The sequence below is a fragment of the Manis javanica genome, chromosome 1 (genome assembly GCF_040802235.1).
Source record: "Manis javanica isolate MJ-LG chromosome 1, MJ_LKY, whole genome shotgun sequence".
Taxonomy (NCBI): Eukaryota; Metazoa; Chordata; class Mammalia; order Pholidota; family Manidae; genus Manis; species Manis javanica.
This window is the reverse complement of record NC_133156.1, coordinates 223,857,035-223,874,961: the sequence shown is the minus strand read 5'-3', so window position 1 is coordinate 223,874,961 and position 17,927 is coordinate 223,857,035. Positions and strand designations below refer to the sequence as shown.

At 34.8% G+C, this 17,927-nt stretch overlaps 1 protein-coding gene across 7 annotated transcripts in view; it reads left to right on the top strand.

Moving 5' to 3' along the window:
• Positions 1-17,927, top strand: part of NCOA1 (nuclear receptor coactivator 1) — a 176,626-nt gene that overhangs the window by 126,718 nt on the left and 31,981 nt on the right. For all 7 annotated transcript variants that reach the window (XM_073215773.1, XM_073215777.1, XM_073215778.1 and 4 more), the window contains 4 exons: positions 569-749; positions 10,344-10,461; positions 13,905-14,073; positions 15,108-15,422. In XM_073215773.1, the coding sequence (XP_073071874.1) occupies positions 569-749; positions 10,344-10,461; positions 13,905-14,073; positions 15,108-15,422 (783 nt within the window). The remainder of the gene's footprint in view (positions 1-568; positions 750-10,343; positions 10,462-13,904; positions 14,074-15,107; positions 15,423-17,927) is intronic.

The window sequence follows — 17,927 nt, the reverse complement described above, 5'->3', positions numbered from 1 at the left end:
ACTGTGAAATAAAAGCCAGTATTCTGCAATGCGTAATCTCAGACAGATGTAGGAATTCCCTATCTATCCTAGAAGGTATGTTTCTTCTTCTGTTAAAATCCTTAGGTGGGAAGTGACCTTTCTGGGATCTTTGAACCTAATACACTATTTTTAAAAGTTTCCTAAACTTTTTAAAATTATTAGAAAAAAAGTTACATCAGTATAAACATATTTTTCATTCCATCATAAAGTAAGACATTTTACAAAATTTTGAAAAAAGAAAAAAATCAACCATTATCCTATCATAACATATTACCCTTGACGATTCTTTCCAGTCCAGTCTTTTCCAATGCATAAATTTTATAACGAGATGGAGTAGGTAAATACTATGTGTATATTATATTCTGCAGTATGTTTATATCATAAGCATCCAAATTTTTTTCCATGAACCCCAATCTTTCTGATTATTTCTTCTTCGTTTTCTCATAGTCACACTTAATTCGTAGAGTTTAAAGGAACAACATTTTTCTACATTGTTTCAGGTGAAAGTATAGAATATATTTCCTCTAACTTTGGTTCCTGTTCTTAGTTTACAGCTGACCTTGACCAGTTTGATCAGTTACTACCCACGCTGGAGAAGGCAGCTCAGTTGCCAGGCTTACGTGAGACAGAGAGGATGGATGGCGCGGTTACCAATGTAACCATCAAATCGGAGATCCTGCCAGCTTCACTTCAGTCCACCACTGCCAGACCTACTCCCAGGCTGAATAGTATGTGTTGGGAGAAAATTTCATTTTAAATGTTTGATGATAATGTGGCCTAGTGGTTTGTTTCCCACCATCATTGCACAGACCTTCTGTTTGTTGAGAGTGAATATCTTTTCATTAATGCCACTATAAGTAATAGGCAGTTACTTTTAGACATGTGAACTTCACAACATCATGTGTATTTTAAATTATAGTATTGTGTCTACCTTTTTGTAAGTAATGTTAAGGAGAGCAAGTTTGTGTTCTTATGCAAAACATTCTATAGCAGGACTTTAAGAAATATAATATTGGGTCAGATTATGTTTTGCAAAGTATCTTCTTTGAACACTACTCCTATAAATTGTAAAAAAAGGATTCTGTGCTAAAATACACTGGGTAATTGCTACTTGGCACATACACCATTCTCTTATTAAAGTCCCATGGTGCATATTAAAGATTTTTAAGAAGTTCTGTGTTAAAGAAACCAGTTTAGATTTAATTAACCCAGCATTTACCAAACTTCCTTGATTATGGAATTACTTCTCTCAAAAAATGCACATTACCCCACAGAATGAATTTTCCATATTTAGGAGGTGAAATAGGCCACCCCTGCTCTAGCCCAGGTTAGCATTCTCCTAATTATGAGACATTTTGATGGTATATTATTTCAAATTCATAATGATAGGGCTATAAAATTTTTTTCACCCAACAAATTTTGAAGTTGAAAAATACAATGGTGATAATTAACCTTGAAGCTAAAGGAAACTAACCAGCTTACTTTGAAAATTTGACTAGGATCCTAATCTAGGTCCTGTCCATTTTTGTGGGACTCATTTATTTCAGTCTTATTGCAGCTTTTAGCTGCCGTGACACAATTCCTGAAAGTTTACTAAGATTACAGGTAGCTGGAAAAAAATTCTTGAGTCATCTCTGACATTTTTGGAAGCAGTTTTTCAGCTAATCAGAAAACTACATGGGAGCAGGGGCCTAGGTCAGTCTCATATTCTCCATTTATTAACAGTGTTACCTTAAGTAAATGAGTTTTCTAAGCCTTATTCTGTTTATTCTTTGCAATTATTTTATTGCAAAATAAGAATTAGATGAACTGTCTTTGAAAATCTCTTCTAATTGAAACTGAGAAGCTTCACACACTGGGACATCAGACAGAGTTGAGTAAACAGTGTTTAAGGTGAAAGGCAATAAAATGAAAGTATTGACTGGTTTGATCCTGATCCAATGTGGGAGCCTGGAGGAGTTATCTCCAGGGACATGAAATGGCCAGAAAGAAGGTGTCTGGGTTTGGGTATGTAAGGGGAAGTCCCTGAAGTGCAAAGGTCGTTCTGCCATCTAATCCTCCAACAATGAAGGCTGCCAGAAGATAGAACCTCACACTCAGCCCTCCCAGTCCGTGAATAGACACAGCCAATGATCATCAGACTTCGGGCAAAGTCTACGAGTGCAAAAGAAAAAGAGTATGCAATGGAACTGTATACAATGAGGGCATGAACTAAAAAAAAAACTTTAAAAAATTTTAAAAATATTCTATCCATGATTAATATGGGAAGAAAAGGAAAAGACAAAGAACAGGAAAGAACTTTGGGAGATTAGATATCCAAAATTTAAAAATCCCAAGAGAAATATTAGAAGATAAAACTGAGAAAAGCTCTCAGAAAGAACAAAAAACAAGGACAAATAGAAAATTGGGAAGAAAAAGTAAAGATCAACCTAGGAGGACCAATAATGATTGATAAGAATTCCAAAAACAGGCAATGAGGAGGGAAACAAAATTGGAAGATACTTACTCAGAAAATACATGACAGTTTTCTAGAGGTGAAGGCCATAATTCTCCAGATTGAAATGGTTCAACAAGCACGCGCGCGTGCGCGCGCACACACACACACACACACACACACACACACACACACGACCAGTACCAAAGTTTATTGTCATATAATTCTGAAACATTAGAGACAAGTATTCTAAAAGCTCTCAGAGAGAAGATGTGAAATGGATACAGTGAATCATAACTGCTAAAACTTGGAATCTGTCAAGCCACAAAGACAAGGAGAAACCATAAATGCGCATTGCATGATTGAAAAAACCCAATCTGAAAAGATTATATTCTTCAAGATTACAACTATGTGGCATTCTGAAAAAGGCAAAACTATGAAGACAATTAAAAGATTAGTGGTGGAGATCTATATGATACTGTAATGTTGGATGCATGTTATATGCATTTATCAGAACACATAGAATGTACAATGCAAAGAGTGAACACTACTGTAAACTGTGGGCTTTCATTAATGAAAACATATCATTAGCTCATCATTTCTAACAAATGTACCACACTAATGCAAGATGTTAATGATAGGGGAAACAGCCCAATCTAGAAAAATGGTCAAAGGTATTTAAAAGACACTTCATAGAAGAAGATATGAAAGTAGCCAATAATTTCATGGAAAGATGGTCAATATCTTTAATCATTAAGGAAATGCAAATTAAAACTATAATGCAATATTACTATACATCCATTGAAATAGCCCAAATTTTAAAAACTGGCAATAACAAATTATGACAAAGATTTGGAGCAACTTGCACTTTTGCATTGCTGATGGGAATGTAAGATGGTAAAACAGATTTGGAAAATTGTTCAGCAGTTTCTTGTAAAGTTAAATGCACATTTACCATGTGAGCCAGCAGTCCAACTCTTAAGTATTTAATGAAGAGAAAGTATGTGCCCATTAAAAGACCACAAATGTGCATACAGTTTTATTCATGATAGCCCCAAACTGGAAATAATTCACATGTCCATCACCAAAGAAATGGTATACTTACAACATGAAATACTGCTTAGCAATGAAAAGTAAGGAACTCCTGGCACATGTCACGAATTATTCTCAAAAACATGCTGAGTGAAAAAAGTCTACATCATTGGTTGCCAGTGGTGGGATGAGGTAGGGAAGATTGACAGCCAAGGAGTTTGAGGGAACTTTTAGAGATGATAGAAATATTCTATCTTCTTGATTAAGGGGGAAGGTTATGGGTGTATACCTTTGCAAAATTCATTAAACTTCATTAAAATGGGTGCATATTATTGAATGTATATTATACATCAATAAAATTTACTTTAGAAATATCTGAGGTTAGAATGATTTCTCACCTGTAATTAGATATCCAAATTTCCAGTAGTTATGAGGATAGAATAAAGACATTTTCAGATATAAGAGGGCTCAAGTATTTGCACGGTATATTTACCTTTTCTAGTGAAGGTCTTCAAGGATGTACTTCAGCAAATAGGGAGAAAACCAAAAAGAAAGATACAGAGCCCAAGGGAGACAGAATCTGAAAGGAAATCCAGGAATGATAGCTAGTCAAGAAGAGTAGGGACCAACCAGTGCATTTTGGGTTAGGGTCCCTGAGTCCTCTGGAGAGGAGGTCTCCAGGGGAGAACTGAAATTGATCTCTGCATTATAGAAAATCTTACTGATAGGCTTATGTCAACAATGCTCAAGCACTGAAAAATAACCCTAGAAAAACAAGCAAATGAAAAAAATAAGACAATTATTAACTCCAGAAAAAAGAGCATGATACAAGAAAGGAGGTGTGAACACAGTACATGATATGGCTGTGCAGTGAGTAATATTTGCATAGTAATAAGAATCTAAATATTAACTTTTTACTTTATAAAAACACTGTGATCTCTGTTAGAGAACTGGGAACACAGGCAGTAGTAAGAGAAGTAGGTGTGGGAGCATTAGGGCCTCACCTGTCATGATGGAAAGTCAGTAATCTTAAACTGAGGTATCAAGGAGTGGCAGTATATGCGTATTAGAAATAAGTAAGCAAATGACAAAGGAAACACTACACAAGTTGACAGTGGTTGCCTTGGTTGAAAGGGGAGTAACTGAAGGATCAGAAAGGTTGAAGCAGGAAACTGCTTTTATCCATAATGGACCTTTTGGTTCTGACTTTTAAAATTGTAAGTATTTGTTAATTTGATAAAAAAGTAAAGTTAATAAAAAGGGTCTTCTGGCTCTACAAGTCTGTGAAAGTGTATTGTTTTTCCTTCATAGTCTGTCTTGAGACAAATAGCTCTTTTGTTCTTTCTTGAGATTTGCTCTCCTGAATACAGCTCCATATATAAAAGTATGTAAATAAGCCAGAAGCTGCTAAAACTTGTGCTGTAGTCTTGGCAAAGGCCAAAAGCATAGAGGGGAAGATACAGAGGTAAGTGGGGGGAGGATGACAAATGCCGACAGCCTGTCTATGATGTTTCAGTACAGACAAGAAAGAAAAAAAGATTTTCTAAAGGAAACAAGTTGGGCAGGAGAAAGAAAAACAGAATAGAGGGTCAGAGAAGGAAAAAGAAAAAAGATGGAAACAAAAATATGGTAGCATATAAAGGAAAGAGAAGAACAGCCTCTAATTCTCTGCCCCCTCTAGTCTCTCTGCTGCCCAACCAGCTGTTACTAGAACCAGAGTCTATTGCTGAATAGTTGATTCCACATCTGAACCTTGTGCCCACCCAGGAAAGTGAAGCATCTTCCCTTATTTTAGTCTTCCGTCTTAAGGTGTACTGTGTCAAGTACCAATGTCTCTCATAAGACAGTTTAATTGCCGTCATACTTCACCATCTGAGATACACCATTTAGAAGTTCTGGGTCTGTCTGCCACGGCATTTACCTTTTCTCTCACATTTTTCTTTCCCTTGCCCTTTTGTACTGTATTCTGAGAGAATCTCGTGCTGAATTTTCCACATTGCAAGAATCTTCAACTATATCCATTCTGTTCTTTAGTCTATATTGAGTTCTTTTCATTGTAACTATCATGCGTTTAATTTCTAGAAATTATTTTTCTTTTTCGTAGATGTCTATGTTCATGTGTATGATAGACTTTATAATCTGTGATGATAAATTTATTATACCTACTTTAGGTCTCATCCATTTTCTGTAATAGTCTTTTTTTCTTCAAAGTTCCTTTGTTAAATTTTCTCTCTCTCTTTCCTGTTTTTGACTTTTCTTGAATGTTTGGTGAATTTGGGCTCTCTGTTCATATATAGAAAAAGACCTAGAATGAAAAAATTGTAGTAGCTAGATTGTTCCTTTAGCTAAAGTGGGAAGCCCCTTTACTCTGGCAGTGAATGTAGGTTCTGATTATTCTCCATTTTCTCCATTGTTGTGAGGGAATGGGGGTTGGTGATGGGAAATCCCTCATAGCAGCCGGAGCACCCGCTGTGGGAGATTCCCTGGACAGAACTCCCACTTTGAGTCATGTACTTACCACTTTAATCCTATGCACAGACGCCAGATTCAGCAGCACTCAGAGCAGGGGCCTGGTAGCAGCTGTTCAGTTGTCCTTTAATTATTCCAGCAATCACCCACGGCCTGTTCCTTTATCTGCTTGAATGAGCACTGAGCTTAGAGTTGTTCTGGTGTTCTTCTGGGAAAACTCTACTTTTTGGAAAACTTTCTCTTTGTCCTGTTGTAAATTTTTTAGTTCAGTTGAAGTTTCACCATCAGTTTGTTTCCATCTGTTTTATCCTTGATTGTTCTAATCAGCTGCCATAAACTTCTTTTCCCTGTCCTTCAGTTGCAGATTTATTTTTCCTTCTTTATTTCTTATGTTATTTCAGTGATAATTTTGGAGGCAGAATAAAAAATAGGCACTAAATCTGCCACAGTGAACCAGAAGATTTCCTCAGGCCTATTAACATATGAGAAAACTTAGGTCCAGAATGAACATCAACAACAACAAAAAGACAAAAACTTGCCCAAAGTTATCCTGTTAGTATATGCAGAACCAGGATTTGAATCTCAGTCTGCCTGGTTTCAAAATATGCTGTTTATGTGCACACACACACCTGTGCAGTGTGACCAAGTGATTTAAATAATTTTATTTAAAATGTATTACAAGAGTACATCAAGAAACAGCTTCAGAGGGTATTTTTGATCAAAACATATATATACAAGTGCTTCTTTGCACCTTCAAAACCACTCCTGTGTCCCTTTGACTATCTTCAAATCCTTATCCTCTGAGGGTGGATTTGACTTTGGATATTTTCTGAAGTTATTTGGAGTCACAATTGTTAATCCAAAAAAAATACTGTTTTTAAAAATAAAACACAAATTTAGGTGTAACTATAAGATGTATTTTATTAAAGGGCTTTTATACCGGTTAAGACAGTTCTAGAAGAATTCCAAAAATATTTGAACATTGACATCATCATTGGAGTAAGTGAATAACCTCCTGAGGCAGTTGTTTTTATGTTCTGTGAACATACACATTCTGAGATGGTTATTTTTTAAATAATATTTTAGTACATTTAAAATATTGTAGAACTCTAAAATTAAGTTTCATATAAAACATTTTCAGTACTTAAAAAATCCACTTATATTTCCCTGTTTTTCAGGTTACCTTTAGTGTGTTATGCCAATCTTTTGCTATACAAAACTGTAATGAATAATCTTACATAGAGATAATTTACCACATTTGAGTGTATATCTGAAATGTAAGTTCTGAATAGAGTTGCTGGGTCAAAGTGTAGATAGATTTTGCCAAATGGCCTTTCTTTGATATTATGCCAGTTTACACTTGAGTTGATTATGTTCCTCTTTCTACACAACCTTTCCACTATATTGAATTATAATCTTTCTCATCTTTACCACTCTGATGGTTTTATTTTTTTAAGTATCTCACTGTGGTTTTGATATGTATTTCTTTTATTGTGAATTAAGTCAATCATTTTTCAAAAACAGATTTTATGTGACCCGTTGATATTCTCTGACCATTCATCTATATTGAGTTTTTGGTTTTAATCTTACTGATTTATAGGGTTTTTTTTTTGTACATTAGTCCTTTGCATCATATTTAGAAAAATCAAACACTGTAACTGCTGTGCATAGTGACAGCCAAATGTAACACAAAACTAAACCAAAAACCTCTTTACCAACAGCTGAAGAAAATTAACTAAACATCAGAATCACTAGATAATAAGTCAGCTGTTAGAGGAATAGAATGTGCAAAAGCCACTCATGGTTAGAGAATGCTTTCTATTTTTCTGTGAAGAAATTCTGAAATTTTATAATATTATAAATTTTTTGTCTAGGATCGGTATGGCTAGTGGGGATATAAGGTTTCTTTTAACCAGATTATAATGGAGAAAACATGTTAAGCCCTTTGCAAAGATGATAAAAAAACAATAGCTCCATCAAGGATCCTAAAGAACTGTTTTCTACCCCCACTTCAGTTGCTCTTCTCAAACACAGATACTAGAAGACACATTGATGCTCCCCTTTACAAATTAATGTTCCTGTCTTGTGTCATATATACCTAGTACTCACATGTGACAGGGACATAAGCATGATCAAAAATAATAGGTTTAGTCCCTGAACAAAAGAGATAACTTATGTATTTCTTAAAATATTCCAGCAAATCCTCAAATTTTTCATAGAAGACAGTTTCTAAAGGAAGTTCTATGAGATTTTAGTGATTTTTACAATAAAAATTTCTTTTACACATACAGCCTCTGCAAACAAAACTTGTGAGTCAAAGTTTGGTTCTTTTTTCCTAGTCACCAAGCTTAGTACATGAATCTTATTTTATTTTGAAAGTATTTTATCCAACTTACTAACCTTTTCCCCATTCAAGACTAGTAAAATGAGATGTTGTGTCCTGTTATTGAGTCAGATAAACTATCTTTTAATGCTAAGTATTGATGGTAGACAGCCATGCAAATTTTGACTCTAAATATGATTACGTTTGTCTAGGTTAGATTTTGAAATGGAGTAGGATTGAGGAATTAATATATGGAGCAGACAATGGGACAGCTTTAGGTAATCTTTGACTAACTTCCTAATTTAATAATGATAGGAATTAAGTGATTACGTTCCCATCACCATTTATTCTTGTTTGGTGGGTTTTGTTTGCTTCACTTTTCAGCATCCTACAGAATTTGATTTCTCTGTTACTTGTCATGATAGAAAAGACAATTGTAATTGAAAGCTTTAGTTACTTGCACTTAAAAGTTAATGTGTTTATTTGGATTCCTATATTTCACTCACACTAAATATTAAGTAGAGTTCACATGAAAGTGAGCCTAATATGTTTTGTGTAGTGAATAATGATGTGTATCTAGCATTAAGTACATTTTGTGGGGCAGCCTTAATTCTACTTATTCTGTATTCATTAGAATGAGGAATTCTACCTAATTCTGTTTTCTCTTAAAACTCCAAGGCATGTTAGTTTTTTGTTTTTGTTTTGTTTTGTTTTGTTGATTTTGTTAGTTTGTTCGGGTTGCCATAACAAGATGCCACAGTAGGGTGACTTAAATAACAAATTTATTTTCTCACTGTTTTGGAGGCTAGAGTCCAAGGAAGGGATTGACAGGTTTGCTTTCTTCTGAGGCTTTTCTCAGGAGCTTACAGATGGATATCTCCTTTCTATATTCTCATGGTTTCCCTCTGTCTGTGTTATCTATGTCGTAATCTCTCCTTTTTATGAGAATACCAATCATATTGAATTAGAGCCCGCCCTAATGACCCTATTTTAACTTAATCGCTTTTACAAAGGCCTTATCTTAGAAGGCAGTCACATTCTGAGGTTCTGGGGGCTAGGGCTGCAACATACGAATTTTGAGGGAGTACAGTTCAGCCCATAACAGTGATGAATTAATATATGTTCATTTTAGAAATTACAAAAAGCCATTAAAAACCTTAAAAGAAAAGAAAAGTAATTATAACTCTCACAACCTAAAATCTACCAAAGAATATGTAGCCCTTCAGAATTTTTTCTATTAATATATATGAAATAGTTTATAAAAATGGAATCATCCTGAATATAATGTCTTGGTTTATGCTTTTTTTTCTTTTTCACTTAACAGCATGGTGTAACGGTCAACACCATAATTTATTAATCAGCCCCGAAATTTCTGGAATTTATGTTACTTACAGTATTTTCCTAGTATAAATAGTACAGAAATAATCAAGCCTTCAAAAGAAGTTACCACACAGAAATTTTCTAAAATGCATATACTACTTCCATTTTAAAACCTAATTCAACCTGTTTTTTCATTTGTCGTCATTACAAGCATCAATTATTATATTGCTACTATATGGCTGAATTTTCAGTTAACAGCTGTAGAGCTTTGTCTATTCACTAAATGACCCTAGACTCTATGCCCATTAGTTTCAGTTCCTGCCTTTTATAGAACATACTTGATCTTTTGCTTGTAGCTCTTATTTCATGATAATAGCACTGTCCCTACTTAGAGCATATTCTGTTGTTCTATAGACTGAAAAAGCAATTAACCAAAATTATAATTATCTTTAAAATAAATAATTTCCAACAGAGTTCTGAGTGATTCTCATATGGTAACATCAACTTACATGGAAACTTTTTGACATTAGGTGTTCTTTGATCCAGAGACTTTTTCTTTCTCACTTCTTATTACATGGCCACATTTTAAATAGTTTAAGTTTCTGAATAAATAACCTTTGCATCATTGAGGTAATATTTTATAGAGGAAATCTCACTTTCCTATATGATATATTACTTATGAAAAATATTGTCATTTTATCTTCCTTTGCGACACTGAGTTCTAACCTTTTCTTCTTCAAACAGGATTACCTGAGCTGGAATTGGAAGCAATTGATAACCAGTTTGGACAGCCAGGAACAGGCGATCAAATTCCGTGGTCAAATAATACAGTGACAGCTGTAAATCAGAATAAACCAGAAGAGTGAGTAATACATTTTGTATTTTACAAAGTATCAGATACCAACTTCTATAACAAAGAACTATTTTTCCAAACTGGATTCCAGCCCACATTGGTATTTTGTGAGATATTAATAGAAGTGAATATTTAGTGGGGAAAAAAAGGAATGGTGGAGGATACCAGGCTAAACAGATTTATTTACTGCATGACTGCAAGGCTTGTGTATATTACAATTACCAAGAGATTGATATAGTATGCAGCTGTTGTTTTATTTTTCATGTGTTACTTTGCTTTGATTAATTACCATAAAATTTCTGGGAACTGTGGATGGATTAGGCTCAGTACAATTATTATAAAAGCTTTTGAGATTTTAGTTGTATATTTATTTTGTCCAGCTTTTCTCTTTGTTTGGTGCAAGAGGGTATAAGAAAGGAAGGTACTCTCTGCATTTACTCATTTTTCCATCTGGGTTAGAATTTAATTTCTTAAATCAGTATAGGTAGCTCCATTCTAAAACAGAGTATACAGCAACCAAAGGATGACTAGATAGCACTGAATGTGGTTTAGAGCCTTAACTATGAACCGTATTGCCATTTACCTTCCTCAAAGAAGATTCCTTACAATTACATAATTAATATTAATATTAGTACACTTTCTATATATTTCTAAGTTATATGCATCATTTGGTGTCAGTTTGGATTAGACTATATATTTCCTACATGTGGTCAACAATTTATTGCTTAACACTAAGCATATTTCAATTTTCTGGTTGGATTGCTTTTGTAAATGGTAATTATGTCATGTTACCAATACAATTTGATCATCTTTGAAAGTTAAGTAATATAATGTGTACTATTTTTATTATGGGTGAATTAATGGTAATTAAAGGTATCCATAGAATAAGTAGAATAAATTAATTTTTTTTTTTACTTTTGTTAAAAAGTCTTTTCCCTTTATTAATTAGGTTTCATTGATTTTTTTTAACTCCATACCTTTTTTATTACTGAATTTTACTTGAAGTATATATTTTCTTTTTTCTGAAGTGTTTTGAATTTTTTTTTGGTATCATTAATCTACAGTTACATGAGGAACATTATGTTTACTTGACTCCCCCCATCACCAAGTCCCCACCACATACCTCATTACAGTCACTGTCCAACAGCGTAGTAAGATGCTGTAGAATCACTACTTGTCTTCTCTGTGTTGTACAACCCTCCCTGTTATGTCTGCTAATAATCCCCCTTTTTTTTAAATTTTTCCTTTTTTTTCCCCTTATCCCTCCTTTCCCACCCATCCTCCCCAGTCGCTTTCCCTTTGGTAACTGTTAGTCCATTCTTGGGTTCTGTGTGTCTGCTGATGTTTTGTTCCTTCAGTTTTTGCATTGTTCTTATACTCCACACATGAGTGAAATCATTTGATACTTATCTTTCTCCACCTGGCTTTTTTCACTGAACATAATAGCCTCTAGGTTTGGTTAATATTTAAGGCTATTTCTATAAGCTACAATGAAGAATGTGGAAACAAAGTTAAGTGACTGACAAAATAATGGAAAATATATTCAAGCTACATATTGAATATACATAAGTTTCTGCACATTAAGTATAAAACATTTCATTGCATAAGAATTGGTTGAAAAATCTTCTCAACAGAATTCCCTAGAACTGCATTTACACACATGTGGGTGTGCGTTTGCATTTTAAGATTGAATGCTGAATGCAATTCCTATCAGAATACCAATAGCATTCTTCAACGAACTAGAGAAAATCGTCCTAAAATTCATATGGAACCACAAAAGACCTCGAATAGCCAAAGCAATCCTGAGAGGGAAGAATAAAGCAGGGGGAATTACGCTCCCCAACTTCAAGCTCTACTACAAAGCCACAGTAATCAAGACAGTTTGGTACTGGCACAAGAACAGACCCATAGACCAATGGAACAGACTAGAGAACCCTGATATAAACCCAACCATATATGGTCAATTAATATATGATAAAAGACATACAATGGGGAAATGACAGCCTCTTCAACAGCTGGTGTTGGCAAAACTGGACAGCTACATGCAAGAGAATGAAACTGGATTATTATTTAACCCCATACACAAAAATAAACTCGAAATGGATTAAAGACTTGAATGTAAATCATGAAACCATAAAACTCTTAGAAGACAACATAGGCAGACATCTCCTGAATATAAGCATGAGCAACTTCTTCCTGAACCCATCTCCCTGGGCAAGGGGAATAAAAGCAAAAATGAACTCATAGGACTACATCATACTAAAAAGTTTTTGTACAGCAAAGGACATCATCAACAAAACAAAAAGGCATTCTACAGTATGGGAGAATATATTTGTAAATGATGTATCCAACAAGGGGTTAACATCCAAAATATGTAAAGAACTTACACACCTCAACACCCAAAAAGCAAATAACCTGATTAACAAATGGGCAGAGGATATGAAGAGACAGTTCTCCAAAGAAGAAATTCAGATGGCCAACAGACACATGAAAAGGTGCTCCACATCACTAATCATCAGGGAAATGCAAATTAAAACCACAATGAGATATCACCTCACACCAGTAAGGATGGCCAGCATCAAAAAGACTAAGAACAACAGATGTTGGCGAGGATGCGGAGAAAGGGGAACCCTCCTACACTGCAGGTGGGAATGTAAACTAGTTCAACCATTGTGGAAAGCAATATGGAGGTTCCTCAAAAAACTAAAAATAGAAATACCATTTGAGCCCGGAATCCCACTCCTTGGAATATACTCAAAGAATACAACTTCTCAGATTCAAAAAGACACATGCACCCCTATGTTTTATCACAGTACTTTTTACAATAGCCAAGATATGGAAGCAACCTAAGTGTCCATCAGTAGATGAATGGATAAAGAAGATGTGGTACATATACACAATGGAATACTATTCAGCCATAAGAAAGAAACAAATCCTACCATTTGCAACAACATGGATGGAGCTGGAGGACATTATGCTCAGTGAAATAAGCCAGGTGGAGAAAGACAAATGTCAAATGATTTCCCTCATTTGTGGAGTATAACAATGAAGCAAAACTGAAGGAACAAAATGGCAGCAGACTCACAGACTCGAAGAATGAACTAGTGGTTACCAAAGGGGAGGGGTGTGGGAGGGTGGGTGGGGAGGGAGGGAGATGGGGATTGAGGGATATTATGTTTAGTACACATGGTGTGGGGGTCACGGGGAAAGCAGTGTAGCACAGAGAAGGCAAATAGTGAATCTATGGCATCTTACTACACTGATGGGCAGTGACTGCAATGGGGTGTGGGTGGGGACTTGATAATATGGGTAAATGTAGTAACCACATTGTTTTTTCATGTGAAACCTTCATAAGAGTGTATAACAATCATACCTTAATAAAAAATTTTTAAAAAAAAGATTGAATGCTGATTTGCTGTATCAGTTTAATTTCTTATCTTTTGATTCTACAGCCAGTGTATTAGTTCACAATTAGATGAGCTTCTCTGTCCACCAACAACAGTAGAGGGAAGAAATGATGAGAAGGCTCTTCTTGAACAGCTCGTATCCTTCCTCAGTGGCAAAGATGAAACTGAGCTAGCTGAACTAGACAGAGCTCTTGGAATTGACAAACTTGTTCAGGTATTTATTAAAGTTGGCATTATTTAAATGACACAGCCCTGAGAAGCTAGAAAATAATATTTAAGCAAGGTATTTCAGTATTGTTCTCACTGTGTTTTAGCTGTCTTATAATTTGCCCTTGTGAAAGTTATCAAAATATATAATAGTTAAATAATAGGCTTTTTAAACAAAAAAAAATCAGAATAATTAGAATTAGAAAATATTAGCCTTTCACTATGGAACAGAGTCATAGGAGGCTCCTCTAGAATATAATCCAGATTCAGATCATCACTTCTTATTTTAGGACTTAATTTATCCTTCATTCATGCTAGACTCTAGTTTGTATTTCATGACATTCCAACTTCCAGGTTAGTATTTTTCAAACTATGGGGTTAAAAGGTCAGTTTAGTGTATGATACCCAACATTTTCTAAATGGAGTTGAATAGTACAGAATACAAAGCATCAGAATGCATAGCCTATAAAGGGGAGATTAGGTTTCATGAATCTCTCAGGTACATACAAACATACAACAGATCACAATTTAAATTACATTTCTTATGATAAGTAATAGTCAAAAGATTTGAAAGCCATAACTATGGCATCTTGTTAGGTCAGCTCTGCATTTTTTTTCAAGTAAGATGAAAAGCATGAATTCTATATAGAAAAATGCCTAATTTGTTCCTCCTTTAAGAATCTACTTCTCAAAGTAATCTATTCAATGTCAAGTTTGTTGATTCTTAGGCTTTGTGATGAGGTTCTTTTCAAACCGTTAGCTTCATTTTATTGATTTTATTTTAACCATGTTTTCATCTCCACTGAGATTTTAAACATCTCAGTTAATCTGTTACTCCATTTTAAAAGTACCTTCCAAAAGTGATTCCTTTAAGTAGTAAACTTATGAAGGGATTCATAAATTCAGCCTGAATGTGTTATGATGAAACTTTCTAGTGATGACATGCTCCCACATCCAAAAATTATATGGAGAAGCATGTCATTTATTAGCAGAAATTTATCTGTAGGCATGTATAAAATGTCTTGCCTTATTTCCCACCAGGGAGGTGGATTAGATGTATTATCGGAGAGATTTCCACCACAGCAAGCAACACCACCTTTGATGATGGAAGAAAGACCCAACCTTTATTCCCAGCCTTATTCTTCTCCTTCGCCTACTGCCAATCTCTCTACCCCTTTCCAAGGCATGGTCAGGCAAAAACCTTCATTGGGGTCTATGCCTGTTCAAGTAACACCTCCCCGAGGTGCTTTTTCACCTGGCCTGGGCATGCAGCCCAGGCAAACTCTGAACAGACCTCCAGCTGCACCCAATCAACTTCGACTTCAACTCCAACAGCGCTTACAAGGACAACAGCAGGTGAGTACTCTTGTTTAAGCAGGTGAGCTTTTTAAAGTCATGTGATAGCTCTGTTACAAGATGCCCAATTGCTAACAAGAAGGGTGTCAAATAGGATTGGTCCCAGACCTTTATGAAAGTCTCCAAAAACCATCCTTGGTCTACTACGGTAAGAACTCAGGGATACTGGTGTTCACTTAACGACTGCTGGATCGTATCAAAGTACTTTGAGACCTATAATCTAAAGGCAGTTTAGTTTGTTTTTTGAGATAAAAAATGTTTAGGCTGGACATCATACAATTATTAAATTTAAAAGAGAAATGTAGCTTAACTTATAAAATAGAACATCAGGAGACAGTGTTTATTGTTGGAACAGAAAATGAAGTTTATGCTGTTTGACGTTGGAGTGATTGAAGCCTAACAATGTTACTATATTAGGAGAATAGAGGAAAGGATAGGTTAGAGGTCCTAGGAGTTGTGAGTGAGTTAAATCTTCTCTGTTATGAAAAGCAATGAATAGGTATAATGGCATAAATATCTAAAATTGTGTAAGCAGCAAATACAGAGATAACCATCAAGAACCAAAAAAGTGAATGGTTAGTATTTTCTCAGAACATAGGACTGAAGCTGTAGGTTACTGCTTCTTGTTATTTTTGTGCATCTTTAAAAAACTATCTGTATATATTGCTTTGAATTTAAAAATATATATTTGAAGAAATTCTCTGAAGCCTTATTTCAAGGACAAAAAAGGAGCTAAATTTAATTAGAAAGGCAGTATGATGTAATGGTTGTAAGAGTTAGTTCTAGTTTCAATTCCTAGTTCTAACCTTAACTTATGTAGGTTGATAATCAAATTGTTCACCCTTTTAAAGCCTTTGATTCCTCATTTATAAAAATAGTCTAGTAAATAATTCCTTTACTTCACAGGTGACTAGATGAGATAATACATGGAAAGCTATTAGCATAATGCCTGGCATGTAGTAGCACTTAATAAATACTTGCTATTATTATGAAATTATATTCAGTAAATATGATAAATAATATAAAATTGCTTCCATTCCACTTAAGAAAAGGAAGATGATGAAATGGAGCAAAAGAAAGGGAAAGATAAGGTAGGGGAAAAACTCTTTTTAATGGTAGAATAACAAAGATATGAATAATTTTTTTAAATGTTGGGGTGGAATCAAAGACTCAAAGAGGAATTAAGAAAGAAAGGGAATAGTAATATGTTCTGAGTATTAGTTGAAGGAAACTACTACTTGTTATAACTTGTCATTCATCATTAGATAGAGAGCACAAGAATAAGAAATGGTTCCCCTGTATTTAATTTTTCACAAAACATATTTAGGGGGACTATGGTAGGTACTGTGAAGATAGATACAAAGAATAAAATATACAGGCAACTTTCAGGACTTAAAGCCAGCTTTGGCATATTCAAAACATACATACCTGAAAAGTTAAATAACAATGCAAGCAGTAAGTGATAAGTGCTAACCCCCAAAAACAGAGGAAAGTGTAGGTATACTGATCCCCTCATTTTACCAGATAGAGTTCAGTAATACTGTCTAAAGTTAAAGAAAGGTTCAGTGAGCAAGGCTAGACCAGCAACATAGGTCAGGTTTGTGAATGGACGAAATGGTAATTCACACATAGTTCACAAAAAATTGCTTTTACTTTCATTTGCTGATAAAGCAGCTGATAAGCAAAGTAGCAATGCAAAGGATGCACATGAAATAAGCATGCAAATAGGCAAAAATGATTCCTCATTGCTTCTTTTAAATAGTATAGAGGTATATCCAAAGTTTGCTGGTCTTGGTAGCACAACAGAATGAAATATCAAGTTAGAGATATACAAAATTTGGGGCATGCGTTTAAGCCCCCAGATAAGTCAGTACCCCAAACCAGTGTATACTGCCATATAAGATAGTAACTGCTATCTAATGAGACACTTGATCCAAACCTACTTTTTAGGTTCTGGATCCTAAGTTCTTCTGTTCAGCAGTGGAGAACTCAGTCCATGGTGGCTTTTGCATGGCAGATGCTCAGAGTTGTTAATGTCCACTTAAGGCTCTCTGTGAATAAGTCTGGTCAGGGTTTATCTCGTCAGTGTCTCAGTTAAAGTTTCTGAAGAAGCAAAAAAGAAAATGTTTTGACTCAAATTCTGAAATCACACAAAGTAGAGAGAGATTTACGTGTAGTTACTTCAGAGGCTCAAGAATGTTATCAACGACCCAAGTTCTATGTTTTTTCTCTGTAATCCATGGCAACTAGAAAAATGGCTGCCATGGTTATAAATTTCACATGCAAACAAATCTAGCTAGCAGAAAATAAAGGGATTTTCTCTTTCCATTGCATCTCTTTTCAAAAGCCAGGAAACTTTTACTAGAAGACTCTTGTCCCCACTGGAATTATCCCCCTCCCAAAAAAAATATTTTTTCATGTCTGGCTAGTAAGGATATTGACCTAGCATACTCATAGATTATCCCTTGAGATATGTGATTTGAGATAGTCCGCTGAATAAAATCC